This window comes from Gopherus flavomarginatus, chromosome 6, assembly GCF_025201925.1.
Source record: "Gopherus flavomarginatus isolate rGopFla2 chromosome 6, rGopFla2.mat.asm, whole genome shotgun sequence".
Classification (NCBI taxonomy): domain Eukaryota; kingdom Metazoa; phylum Chordata; order Testudines; family Testudinidae; genus Gopherus; species Gopherus flavomarginatus.
The window spans coordinates 133,651,152-133,664,978 of NC_066622.1; the positions used below are offsets into that span (position 1 = coordinate 133,651,152).

At 45.5% G+C, this 13,827-nt stretch overlaps 1 protein-coding gene across 1 annotated transcript in view; it reads right to left on the reverse strand.

Moving 5' to 3' along the window:
* The window catches only part of SORCS3 (sortilin related VPS10 domain containing receptor 3), a 503,211-nt gene that overhangs the window by 15,837 nt on the left and 473,547 nt on the right, over positions 1-13,827 (reverse strand). The window contains exons 20-22 of the mRNA XM_050957974.1: positions 12,101-12,234; positions 7,210-7,333; positions 2,482-2,594 (exon numbers count right to left, since the gene is read on the reverse strand). Coding sequence (XP_050813931.1) covers positions 2,482-2,594; positions 7,210-7,333; positions 12,101-12,234 — 371 coding nt within the window. The remainder of the gene's footprint in view (positions 1-2,481; positions 2,595-7,209; positions 7,334-12,100; positions 12,235-13,827) is intronic.

Consider the following 13,827-nt stretch of genomic DNA (forward strand, 5'->3'; position numbering starts at 1 on the left):
GCAGCCCTGTTTCAGCACACTCACTGCTGCGTACATAACTGATGGTACCTGAAAAGGAGGGTATGAACCCATTATGCACCTACAGATCAGGTTTCTGGTCGCCCAGCTGCCTAATTTTCATGCACAGACGGCTGTCTAGTTGGGTCAGTTGGGTGCTCCCTCACTTCTGCAGTTGCACAAGCATAGCTCAGAGATTGTAGCTGAATATTTGGTCCCAACAGGACACAGAGACAAGTATTCTTAGATTACGTCTATTTTACTTTGCGCCTTCCGGTGCTTGCAATACTAGAAAAAAAATCAGCTGGTCTTTTTTTGCAAAGTGACTCTGAATTTGGTAAAGGGGTGAAATATTCCCATTTCGTCAAATGAACCATGTTTTCTCACAGTGTGAAAATTAAATTGCTGAAATTCCACCAACTGCGAATTTTCCATGTAGTTTTGCTGCCTGTGAGAAATGGCTAATAGGAATGTTACAATGTAAAAAAAAAATAACTTTCTGTTCCAAGAACAGCAGAAAATAAACGTGAAGCAAAAGTACATGACGTTTTTCTTGCTTCAAGCCCATTACAATCAGGAATTTTTGCTTTGATCCATCACCTAATGAGACATAAAAACAGACTTCCTGGCTGCCTGATAGCAGCATTCATTATTCCATGCCACTTTTATTGTGTTTTGCAAGAATTCATGAGCCTTCACTCAGAATGTCCTGGTAAAATCCAAATGAAGGTTAGTTACACTCTGTCTCAATAAAGTCCCTCCCCCTCCTGCTGTCTTAATAGGATGAGATATTTTTCACTTCCTGTCTCAAACAGTTGTGTAGTGTTGATATGTGCTCCACTCCACAGGAAGCTAAGTATCAGATGAAAAAACATCTCTCTCATTCCAATACAGATAGATAGATTAGATTAGATTAGATCTTTTGACCTAGCACTGATATGCAGCTTCCTATGGAGTGAAACACAACAGCACATAGCAAGACGATACAACTGTGTGGGACTTGCTGTGATAGCTGGGCCTACCAATTTACCCTAATTATGAGCTCAGCTGTAAAAGTGAGTGTAAGTTCATAAAGTGTCACAAGAACCTAAAACAACAAATGTTATGGGGAACAGGTACAAAGGCAAGACAGACTGAATTAGTCCGAACTCAGAGGCCTACTTATGTAACCCAAGGATTGTGCTAAGATCATGCTTGGTAAACAAGAAAAGTGTTCAGTCAGGAATCAGTGAACCAACACTGGTATGTCGGAAATTAAGCCTAATAAATGGAAAAAATAGTGAGGGGATGGGACTATTCCACCCACCACTTCCGTTTGGTGTCCTCAAAAATTGGCCTCTGCAGTAAGCTTTGCCATCATGACTGCCACCCCCACTGTCCCCTGGGACCGTGGGCCTTCATCATCCTGAGAGACGTCCTAACCAGACCAGGCCAGAGAGAGGGGCCCAGATGATCACTCCACCCGCTCCAGTTGGATCCTAAACACCACCTAAAATGTGCCCTACCTCCCCATGTGTCCATTTCCTTGCCTACCTTATCTCTTCCCTTTCCTATCTCCTTCCGTCTTTCTTCTTGCTAATAAGAGTCTGGTTTAGCCCACCAAGAGTGCACATTTTGCAATACTGCTGTAAGCTCGTGACCAGAAAGAATCCACACCAGAGACAAAAGCTGCATTTTCTATCTTTGGTGTTCTTTGCTCTCCCACTTTTGTGAGTGTTTGTCTTGTTTCATCTTCTAGGAAACGGGATCGGACTTTAAGAACAACAGCTTCAGACCATCTCACTTATCTTCTTTTTCCCTCCAAAGGACAGTTACTACCCTCTTTAATACCAAGAGACTGTCAGACATGGGCTTTTTTCCTTCTAAAGACTTTCTCCAACTGAAGGAAAAGAGAGCCAGGGACACTGTTAAAATAACAGCCTTATTTAATACTTCACGTTTCAAATGCTTTGAACTGTTTTTCCTTCTTTTCTGTATCTTCAATAAAAGGTGAAAGGGCTTTTTAATGGCGTGTTTGCCAAGCAGCTCAAGGTCTCTGTATGCCAATCCCCGAACCCTGTTTAAAATCGTTTCATGTTGGACAGCGTCTGGGTTATGATAACATCTTTGATTCTTTGGGCCCGTATATCCCACCTAAATGAATACAACAGACAGGAAATAAGGAATATCTTATTCTATTAGTCACTTTACAAATACATTGGGTTTGTAAAGCGCTTTGGGATACTTAAGGTTGAAAAATGCTAGAGAAACGTTAATAGTAGTAATTATGTTGCGTACAAATCCCCTAATGCGTTTTGTTTTACAATTGCTCAGCACATTAACAGGCTGCTGGTGACAACTCCAGAACGATGGCTTCATTATGGCTGTTCTCTGCCATCCTTTTCTTTTATTTTTTTTGTTGATGTTGCTATTCCACTATGAAACTCTCTGCATTTTAATTGCCTTTCCTTTGTTGGGGAAGGAGAATGGGAACTGGGCACTCACCTGCACTAGAGCTCGCTTGATCACTTTGCTAATGTCTTGTCTCCACTCGGGGATGTCAGGATTGTGGTAATCCAGATTAGGGGAAAACGACAAGAGCTGAGACTGGAAATACTCTGCGGATATAGAGAGAATAATAATAATACTTGGGCAGTACATAGGGCCTGATCCTATGCCCGTGGAAGTCAGTAGAAGACTCCCATTGTCATCAATGGCTTTGGATTAGGAGCACAGTTCCTTTTGTCAGAGGATCTTTGTCATGGTACAATTCCCCACTCTGAACCTTAGCGTCCAAGAGATGGGGTACCAGCATGAATTCCTCTAAGCTCAATTACCAGCTTACAACCTGTAGCGCTGCCACCAACCAGGAATTCCAGTGCCTGGTACACTCTGGTCCCCCCAAAACCTTGCCCGGGGACCCCCAAGACCCAGTCCCTCTGGATCTCAACACAAGGAAAGTAAACCCTTTCCCTCACCGTTGCCTCTCCCAGGCTTCCCCTCCCTGGGTTACCCTGGAAGATCACTGTGATTCAAACTCCTTGAATCACAAAACAGAGAGGACAATTCACCTTCCTCCCTCCTTCTCTCTTCTCTTCCCAGATTCTCCCTGAGAGAGACAGTAATCCTAACACAGAGAGAATTTAGCCTCTCTCTCCCCCTTCCCTCCTTTCTCCCCACCAATTTCCTGGTGAATCCAGACCCAGTCCCCTGGGGTCTCACCAGAATAAAAAACAATTAGGTTCTTAAACAAGAAATTTTTAATTAAAGAGAGAAAAACAGTAAAAATTAGCTTTGTAAATTTAAAATGGAATAGGTACAGGGTCTTTCAGCGATAGACACTGGGAACACCTTCCCAGCCTAAGTATACAAGTACAAATTAAAATCTTTTCAGCAAAATACCAATTTGAACTCCTTCCAGCCAAATGCACATTTGCAAATAAAGAAAACAAACATAAGCCTAACTAGCTTTATCTATCTAGTACTCACTATTTGGAATCTATAAGAACCCGTATCAAGGAGATTGGAGAGAAACCTGGTTGCACATCTGGACCCTCTGAGCCCCTAGAGTGAACAACAATCAAATTCTAACAGCACAGCACAAAAACTTCCCTCCCTCAAGATTTGAAAGTATCCTGTCCTTTGATTGGTCCTCTGGTCAGGTGACAGCCAGGCTTACTGAACTTGTTAACTCTTTCCAGGCAAAAGAGATATGAAACACTTTTGTTCTATTAACTCTTACTTATCTGTTTATGACAATCTTAAAGCCAAAGAGAGAGACCAACGCACTGCTGGACAGATATACACAGACAAAACAACACACTGCACTTATAAAGGGCCTTTCATTCCAGTAGCATCCCATTGCACTTCACAGAGGAAAGGGAGAAGAAAGGAAAGGAGAAAAGAAAGCGATACGAGAGGGGAGTACATGCTCCCTTCATCGTGCTTTGGGTTTGTGGTTTGAACATCTAACCTTCTGGCCTGCTGCTTGCAAAGCGGCCGCCCCGTAAGTAAAGTAGGGTCAGGATGAAATTTGGAGCCAGTGCCTCAAAATGGGTTTGTTCACTTGCACTGTGCTCCACAGAGCAAACACGGACTGTCAGGAATGCTTTTTTCCAAAAGCAGCCATTATCTGTTTGTTCTCCTGGAACGTTGCCAGGAATGGTTAATACCCCCGTAAATCAGGCACCAATAGTGCTAATGACACACAAATCCAGGGCAGGCTAGTCACAAGATGTTCCAAAATTACTTCCTAATTACTTGATATGTAGGCTGGGGGCGTCCCAGGCTGGTTTCAGTGACAGGCTTTTTTTTAAAGTACTCAAGCCCAGGCAGGTCCTCTAGTCTGCACTCTAACACCCCACGCCCCCACTGTTGGCACAAGCACCTGCCTCTGGACCTGCCTCCCCGTATCTCTCTGACTCATCCTCTCTTTTCAAGTCTCATCTAATGTGTATTGCTCCTTCCTGGCCCACGACCCCCTAATGTCTCCCTCACTCTGCTGTCACGTGGCTCTGTAATTCTAATGCAACATCACAAAGTCTAACAAGATGTACTGGGATGTCTCAGCCTTTGAGGCCTTGAATTCGGCTTTCCACAGCCAACAGCAGAGCTCCCCCACTTGTACAATACACTGACTCCCTGTACATGTTTGGACTTGGGGCCTTCACAGTCACAGCCTAGATGTCTACCACTTGAGCTAATGGGATAACTCCATTAGGTGGTAGCAGCAGTAGGTTGTTATCCTCTAGAGGACCAGCCACTGCTGGAGGACACAACCCAAGCACTTCTAGTATGTTGGGGAGTCAGATTTCCACCACACCTAGTGCTTGTGTCCCTGAGGCCAGCTTTGGACGTTCCACTAGCCATGCTGCAAGGCATTCCTCAGTGTGAATTTTGAGTGGGCTATTTTGTTTTCTCTTGAGGTTTTGGTTTCCAGTTTGGCTTGCTGACTCTGGGTATTTCAGACCCGAGTTCTTATGGAGGGTGGGATGGATTTGAGCCATTATGATGTCTGGAGGTTTCAATAATTAGCATACAGAACCAAGGTGGAGCAGACAACATTGAACATAAACTCTTTCTGGAGCAAGGACTTCTGGGGCATTTTGTGATTCATGTGTGTACTGTGAGAGAGCCATGGACTTCTGAGCTCTGGTCAGCAACTCTAGGAACTGCCACAATGAAAATAAAGAATGTCAGTAATAATTTCCCAGGTGGTCTCGAGGCTCAGACATGGACTGGAACTTGGAAGACATCTATTGTATTCCTTGCTCTGCCACTGGACTGCTGGGTGACCTTGGGCAAGTCACATCCCCGTTCTGTGCCTCAGTTTGCCCATTGGTAAAATGGGGACAATTATATTGACCTTCTCTGTAAAATGCTTTGAGATGTACAGAAGCAAAGCCTACAGAAGAGCTAGGTATTATAATATGCAGGTAAAATTAATTTGACAATAGCATCAATGAGGAATGCCACAGATGGTGCCATAAAAACCACAGGTCTTGTCATGCTTTTAATGGCAAGGGCTGTCCTTTCTTTTTAGGCGCCACAGCATTATTAAATAAAACACACATGATAGAAAAACTAAAAGGCAAACAAAGACCAGGCCTGAACTACAAACCTCGGTATGACTACGTTGCTCATGGGCGTGAAAAATCCACACCCCCGAGAGATGCAGATATATCGACCTAAACTCTAGTGTAGACAGCGCTCTGCCGACAGGAGGGCATCTCCTACTGCCATAGCAGCATATTCACTAAAGTGCTACAGTGGTGCAGCTTTTTAAGTGTAGAGCTGCCCAAAGTGAAACCAACTTTTGTATGGTGAACTCAACCCAGCCTCCAACCGAGTCTTCTGTGTTTCACCCTTCACCAATGCACATAGTGTAGCATTTCCAACCGTCCATCCAAAACCAGACAGCAGGTGCATACATGACATCTTCCGCCTTGGCATACCAGGGATCAAACGAGATCTCCAGCACTAAACTCATGAGCTAGTACAGCTTGACTTTAAGAGCTCCACTTTGCTACAAAGACTCAGATCCTTTGTGTATTGGCACAGAGGGGCACCTCTAACATATCCTCCCCAGTGGGTTACAGATACTCAGCACATATTCAAGCTCTGTTGGATTCGTCTCCTGAAGAAACATTGCCCAGTTCCCAAGACAATGATTTCCCTGAAATTTACAGTGCCTCTGACCACACTTGAAACAAGGCTGATTAAATACAGATTTACTTACATAGGCTAATAGTAACTGTGTGCTATTAAATCATGTTAGCAGATTATTAAAATCCACTGCATTTCCACAGCTCCACAGTTGATAAATACATATTTATCTGGTTGTTAAATCTCAACAGCTAGCTTTCTAGTAGCCACATGAGCATTTATTTAACACGTAATCACTGGAACGAGACAAACATTCAATGCAACTTTCATCATCTGACACGCACATATTTCAAAACCTTGCTATCCGAGCAGGGCCACGTTCCTGACGTTAGCTTGGGAGAACTGGATAATGAAAACAGAAGGTGGCACAGGGAGAGAAGTCTGTGATGTCCTGGGGGTATCCCCTCCATATTCCTGACCAGGACTCTGGAATGGGCCCACTGTGAATCCAGTCCAGGATTTGTATTGTGCCCAGTGCAGGCAGGAACTGCAGAGGTTCAGTAAGTGCTGTGTGGATGCCCATGCAGTGCAGCTATGAGCTAGAAAGCTCACATTGATGTATCTTACTGTGAAGTCCTAGGCGCAGATCCTCAAAGGTATTAAGGTGCTGAACTCCCACTGATGTCAAATACAGCCTTGATTACAATGGGAGTTAGAGGATCTGGACCTCAGTGCCTTGGTTTTTTTTAAGTTTCCAGTAACCTGGGAAATAACAGAGTCCAGGGCGGAGTCCCAGACCCAGAGAAAATTGTGATTTAACTAAAGAGCTTTGCTAGATGTTAAGGTGCTTTAGCCAAATCTCTCCCTCTTGGAATCCTCCCTCAATCAAACCTGCTCTCTGGTCTCCTCTGCAATTGGGGCAGCTGGCCAACAAGGCCTGGAGTCAGAGGATCCTCCAAACACGTCAAGCCCTGATAATCCAGGACCCTGTCCCTGGGGTAATCAGGCTTGTCCCATACTGAGATTCAATAGGGAAGCCACTGCCTGCTTTCTTCTGCTGGACTCTGGAAGACCCTTGTGTTCTGCTTGCCCCCTGCTTGAGCTTTGCTTGCAATCGGTGGAGCATACCATGCACGGCGATGTCCTTGGTGTCCTGGAGGAGGGCACTCCCAGCGGAGACCTGCACCGTGATGATGTTCGTCCCCTCGGTGGCGAAGGTGTAGGAGACGCTGCTTTCCAGGGTGATGAGGGGCTGCAAAAGCCAAACACAAGCAATGATGACAGAACCCCGTTCTAGGACTGGGATTACAGTATCTTCTTGGATTCACAGAAATGACACATGGAACTGGCCTGTGGGGCCATTTTATCCATCCCACCACCAGCTAATACAGCACTGCTCCTCAGGGCTTTCTGCATTTATACAGGACTCAAGTCACGACCCTTCCCCAACTTCCCCTATGAAGACTCTCCCGCAGCCAGGTACGTCTCTGACTACTGCAAATGCTTCCTGAAATTCAGCCTAAAAGGTTCCTTTTGCTGAACTGCATCCCCTTCCTCTAGTTATACCCAAGTAGAGCACAATGAGCAACTCCACAGTGTTTGCAGAATGCAGTATTCCTCCCTCCCGCCCCACAGCTCTAGGTTAGCCAAGCTATATACAGAGATTGCCTTGAATGAGAGTTTGGAGCCAGGTTGGACCCCCCCACACACGCACACAATTTGGATGCCATACCTCCCCCGAAGTGTCCAGACCCAAGCTATGGCAGTCATGCCTAACTCAAGCTAGATGTTAACGCTGCCTCTCTATCTCAGTAGCGGTGTGGCCCTCATCGCTGTCGTCTCTGAGGACTTGACATTAATACGTGGATCATCACAGCATCCCTGCGAGGGAACAAGGGTGGCGCAGTCGCTGGAGTGCAGTAGTTGGGCACAGGAGACCTGCATTCTACTCCCAGCTCTGCTAGTTGGTGACCTTGGGGAGGTTGCTTTGCCTCTGTGCCTCAGTTTCCCCATTCTGTAAAATGGGAATAATGACACTGACTCAGAGACCAAATGAGTCTGGTCACACTAGCCCTATAGTGCTTAGGGATAGTGAGCTATAAGTCACTACAAAGAAGCAGAAGAACAAGGTGCTTCTAAACTACAGGGAACATTAGCAATTGTCCTACAGGTTACCAGCCATGATTCCATCCCAAAATAACAGCAGCCAACATTGTCTTCAAAACAGCCTTTTTCTTGCATGTGCCTGTGCTGGATGTTGTGTTATTAAGGCTGGTTTCACCTGCATCATGGAGTTTTAACATTCAGCCAATTCCTTCAATTTAATTCAAGCGCCAAGGCTTGGGAACGAACTCTAAATTAAATCAAGTCATTTAAGGTTCATTTGCACAATTGTGTCAGACAGCCGGACACATTTATTAAACCGAACCTGTGTTAAGCCAAGCAAACTGGCCTTTGGTCATATTGCAAACACAGCAGACCAGCAATTCACTGCAGTGGCTGTGTGTGTGTGTGTGCACACGCTTAATATGGAAGTGGAGCTCTTTAAAGAATGGGGTTGAGTGCAGGGCAAAGTTTGCTGTGCAATGATGAGATTGCAAAGCTGCATACGAGGCGTTAGGTGCTGTGATACCTAGTGGCCTAGATTCACTCTTAGATCTAGTGGAGGGTGGCTGCGGAGGCAGAAATGGCTACACTTTCCCCTTTTCTCCAGTGGAAGGAGGCTTGAAATGGCGAGTGGCTTGAGCGGGGAAGGGATGTGCGAGTTTTCAGCTGCCTTTGCGAGCACAGGGGTGTCTCTGGAATTCTGGTGACATCCCAGCAGAATCCCCAGGTAGCACTGCCTGTCCTTCCTCGGCTTTCACCCCCAGCCCTCACAGGAAGCAGCTGGTACAAATGACCCCCCTCTCTAAGACAGTCAGCGTGTATCCCAGGTGCAGCCCGCAGCCGTACTCTGAGCCGATTTGTTCCTAAGAAAAGCAGCCTTTTTGCTTTGAATTAGCGGCGGATCCCTGACCCACGACCATGCACATTAAACAAGGATTGGAGCAGGATCCCACATGCCCCGTGACGTGACTTAGTGAAACCCACACACCTCCTGGGTGTGGTGTTCTGCCCCATCTACTGGCACCAAGACACTTGAGAGAGAGCGAAAATGAGTCAACTTAACAGCCAGCTGGTTGTTAGCTCACACAGTAGATGCTCCTGCTCTAAGTCCATGAGATCCCAGCTTCAAGCCTGCCTGCTGATGACTGGGGTGTGTCGGTGTTACGTTAGCATGAGACAGAGGCTGCAGGCAGGAGGTGTTTTACCCAGAGAGTGCAGCAGGAGCTTGGAGCCACCATGCCTGTGGTGCTGCAGCAGAGCCAAAGGGCTGCACCATGCAGCAATTTTCATATCGGGGAGCCATATGGGCTCAGCAATGCAAAATGGCTTGTGCTGCTTCCCTCTTGGTAGGATCCAGAGAAGGCTGCTCAAGCTGAATATCCATGGAGCTAGATGGGGTTGGTGCTGCAAAGGAGCTAAACTCCATGCTCCTCTCCCTCTGCACCCCTTGCCTGAGAGCCCCTTCCCCTGCAAAGATTGCTAAAGAGGTGGGGATACTGCTACAGAGGGTGCAGATTCCCCCTTCTGAAGAGAGGGGCCCCAAGCTGTGATCCCAGGAAGAAATGGATGGTAATAGGGGCAGCTACCCCCCAGAACCTCCTGCAGGGAGTCTGTCCTTCTCCATGGGCCTGGTGACTTCCCCCCTGCTGACTCCAGCCCTGGAGGAGTCTTGCACATCCTCTGCAGTCTCTCTAAAATCTCCTGAGCTTTCCCTCTCCATCACATCCTCCTGGGGCTGTTTGTAGGGCCATCACCCTGATCTCTGCCAGGTGTGCCTCATTCTGTCATCTGAATTGGCTAGCTCCAGCCCCTACCTAATGGCTGAGCCACCCTGGTAAAAGGACACAGAGAAAAAAATGAGTCATCCTTGTAAAACATTCACCATTTCCATAGGAAGAGTCAGAAAATACATCATCCCTCAACACAAAAATCCACTGTGCAACTATGATCAGTTGTTTGCATTCCCCCCCGTAGCACCCTATTATTACCTCTGTAGCTGTCGTCGTGCAAGACCTAAACAAACACACAGGGTCCGTGTGAAGGCTGCAATTATCCGAGTCACCCCTCTGCACTCAGAGTGACCTGCTAATTTACTATCACACGCCAGAGTTTGGGAGAGAGAGTGGGTGCCCATGCCGCACCTCTGTATTCCCTTTGCCATCCGTAAACCGAGTGCTGAGAAGCCATAGGACACAACTCTGGGGCACGAGTGTATTTGTAACATATCCTGCTTCCAGGGTGAGGACTAGGCAACAAGAGGTCCATGGCAATGGATTAAAGTCTACGGGGAATTCTGGATCCCTGGGTTGACATAGATGAAAGTGACACAAAATGACACCTTCTCCAGAAAGCCAACTCCACTTTCGTTAACAGAATCTGATGAGACTAGAAAGATGACTAATCACCTTGCTGTATTACTAGCATTAACTATTTTTACTCCTTGCACATCTAAAGCATCCCTCACCATGGCATCTATATTGGCTTATACTGTCCATGGGTTTGAGGTTACACTGAATGGCCCAGGATTCCACTGGAAACCAGTCACTTACAGATCTGAGACTCTGCAAACAAATTGCAGAACTGTTAGAGCTGAGAAGAGATTTGCAGCCACTTAACTCCACTTTCCCATCCTTATCTTATTTTTAAAGGCTCAAACGTTCATACCCCATTCTTAACATGACCTCCAGTTTTGTGGGCACAAATGACCGCAGGCACAATTTTCCACCTGCAATTTATACTGCTTTGATGTCTAAGGCTATGTCTTCCCAGCAAAAATGATGTATTTTTACATCAAGATAGCTAACTTGAGTGCTTGTCTTGATGTAGTTAGTCAAGACTGACCCCAGTTGGGGAGTACAGCTATCTCAAAGTAAAAACCATATCTTTTTTGCTGTGAAAACACAGGCTTAGTTCATAGACTATCACAGTTGGAAGGGACCTCAGGAGGTCATCTAGTCCAACCCCCTGCTCAAGGCAGGACCAATCCCCAGACAGATTTTTGTCCCAGGTCCATAAGTGGCTCCCTCAAGGAGTGAACTCACAACTCTGGGTTTAGCAGGCCACTGTGCAAACCACTGAGCTATCTCTCCCCCACCCAGCTATGAATTAGGGATGTAGACATTGAAGTGACCAAAAACACCCTCACAAAACTGCAACCACATTACTTCCCTTTGCAATTTACATCTGCATAAATGGAGGGCAGTGTCTGAAACTGTAGCCCACAGGTCTCTCAAACAATGGAACCTGCATTAAAGAGCATCTCCAGCAGGCAGTCTCCTGATTTATTCCTTTAGAAACATCTCCAAAACCTCCAGTGGAATTCATTTCAACTTTTCATAAAGAGATCCTTTGTAGTAGGCAACTGAGTTTTGCCAATCTCTTTGCTTAAGAGAGCTTTCACTTTTATCTTTAATGTGTGCTCGTGGCCCTGAACAATAGGCATGGTCAGGCAGCAGCAATTCATTGGGAGCCTTGCTTGAATTTCTAGACAGCGATAGTTATTTGAACATCAGCAGCTTTAAAGTACTGTGTTGGAATCGAGCATTATACGCTGTATACTGGTATATAATGTAAACACCAGTGGTTACTTGAACACCCACAGCTGTTAAATGCTGTGTTGAAACCCAGCATTATCCAGTATATAGTGGTATATAATTTTCTTAAGTTGCAAGCAAACTCAGGTAATAACAATGGTCTGCCAAGCACAATAATAAGCAGTGGCAAAAATGTAATGACTCCTGCAACACCACCACAAGGGGGAAAATAAATCACAATGGGCAAAGTTCAGACAACAAACAAACCTTTTTAGATCCAGGGAACTCAGCAAGAGCAGCGTGTTTTCATTGCTGCTCAAACAATATTCTGCCCTGCCACGCCACTGAGTTAAGTACAATATGATAAAAAGGGACCGTACCTTGGTGCTGTTACCAAACCACCAGAAGTAGGTAAGGGTGCCCGATTGACTTGGCCACACCACCGCGGTAAGGTTGACTTCCTTATTCCTAATGGCAACGAAGGGTACGTTCAGATGGACATGCTCCACTGGACCTGCGGGAGGTGATCTCATTATTACAGGCATCTCAGTAAGTCCTCCTTACACAACGTTCTACAATGACGCAAAGCAAAACTCTCTCCCCTTTTTGAAGTCAACCGAGTTCCACCAGCATAAATTTGATGCAATGGAGGAGAGACTCAAACCCTTAGAAGTTTACTTAATGATAGACGATGATACCAGATTAACAGCCCTGGAGACTCCAATTCTTCGTTGAGCTTTTATAGGGTTGCATCATAGGAGGCAGGTGTGCAAGCTTCCCCTACGTGGCCCAACCACTGTGTCTCAGATTTGGAGCTGGGATGCACAAGCTGTTAGGGTTTTACAGGATGATTTAGATTCTCTGCCCATTCAAACCTTGGCCTGTTGGAGCCAGCTAGAATGATGCTTTTTATAATGCAGACATCTGTCTGCTAGGAACCAAACTGAAACCCACCAACTCATTGCACAGATCACCAAACAGCTCTCAGATAGCTATGGATTTCAATCTCACCAGCTAAGCTGGGTCCTCTAGGTGAAAGGTCCATAACCCACTACCAAACCTCCAAATCATGTTGGATGGACAAATTTCCCCCCTTGATTAAACCAACCTACATAGCAGGGTTGGACAAAATCAGTCTAGCTAGGGTTTTATATGGTTGTTCATCATCATTCTATCTGAGCACCAAGACACATCAGAAAAGACCCTCCAGCTGCTCTTTAAACTGAAAACAGTCCTCTTGCTTCATGATTTGAACCCAAACCCCCAAACATTTTCAATATTATTAATAATATTCCAGTAGTGACCAATATCCACAGGTGTGGTCCACCACCACATTGTGCTAGGTGCTGTACAAACAGAACAGAAAGATGGTCCTGCCCCAAAGAGTTTACAATCTAATACAAAACAAGAGGTAACAGGTGGCTACAGGCCAACACGCAGAGGAGGACAAGAAAACTATGATACAGTACTGGTCATCGTGATAGGCAGTGGTCAGAGTTTTTTGTGGGCATCACAGCAAAGGACAGTTTTAAGGAGGGATTTGAAGGAAGAGAATCAGGTAGCTTTGCAGAGATCTATGGGGAGCTTTTCCCAAGTGCAAAGGGGCAGAAAGCACAAAGATGCTAATTTGAAAATGTAACTAGTGAGTGATTAATATTCATAATATTTGACAAGCCTCCGAACTTGGTATTAACTGTGTCATGAAGCAGAAATACCAAAACAATCTAAGAACATTTATGTTTGAGGTATTCATGACCTGATCAAAGCCAGGTACTAATAAGAGTCTTCTGAGAGCGTTTGGTCTCATGAGATTTCCAGAACAAAGAAGTTTGAATAAGTCTAGGCTAGCATCTAAACTTCTTGCTCCTTTTTGATCTAGAGCTACACCTGGGAACTTTTTGGGGTCAGCTGTCATTGGTAGTATTTTCTTCTCTACTTTTCATAATGATGGGCCATCTTTATCTTTCTATAGGAAGAGTTCTGAGAAGAAGAGCGAACCAAGAGATTAAACAGATAATCTCCCTTGCTTCTGGAATGGTCAAAAAGATGACGATGCAGCAGGAAATCTTGTTGCAGCAGCAAATGGCCAGAAATAACTCTAGCGCTC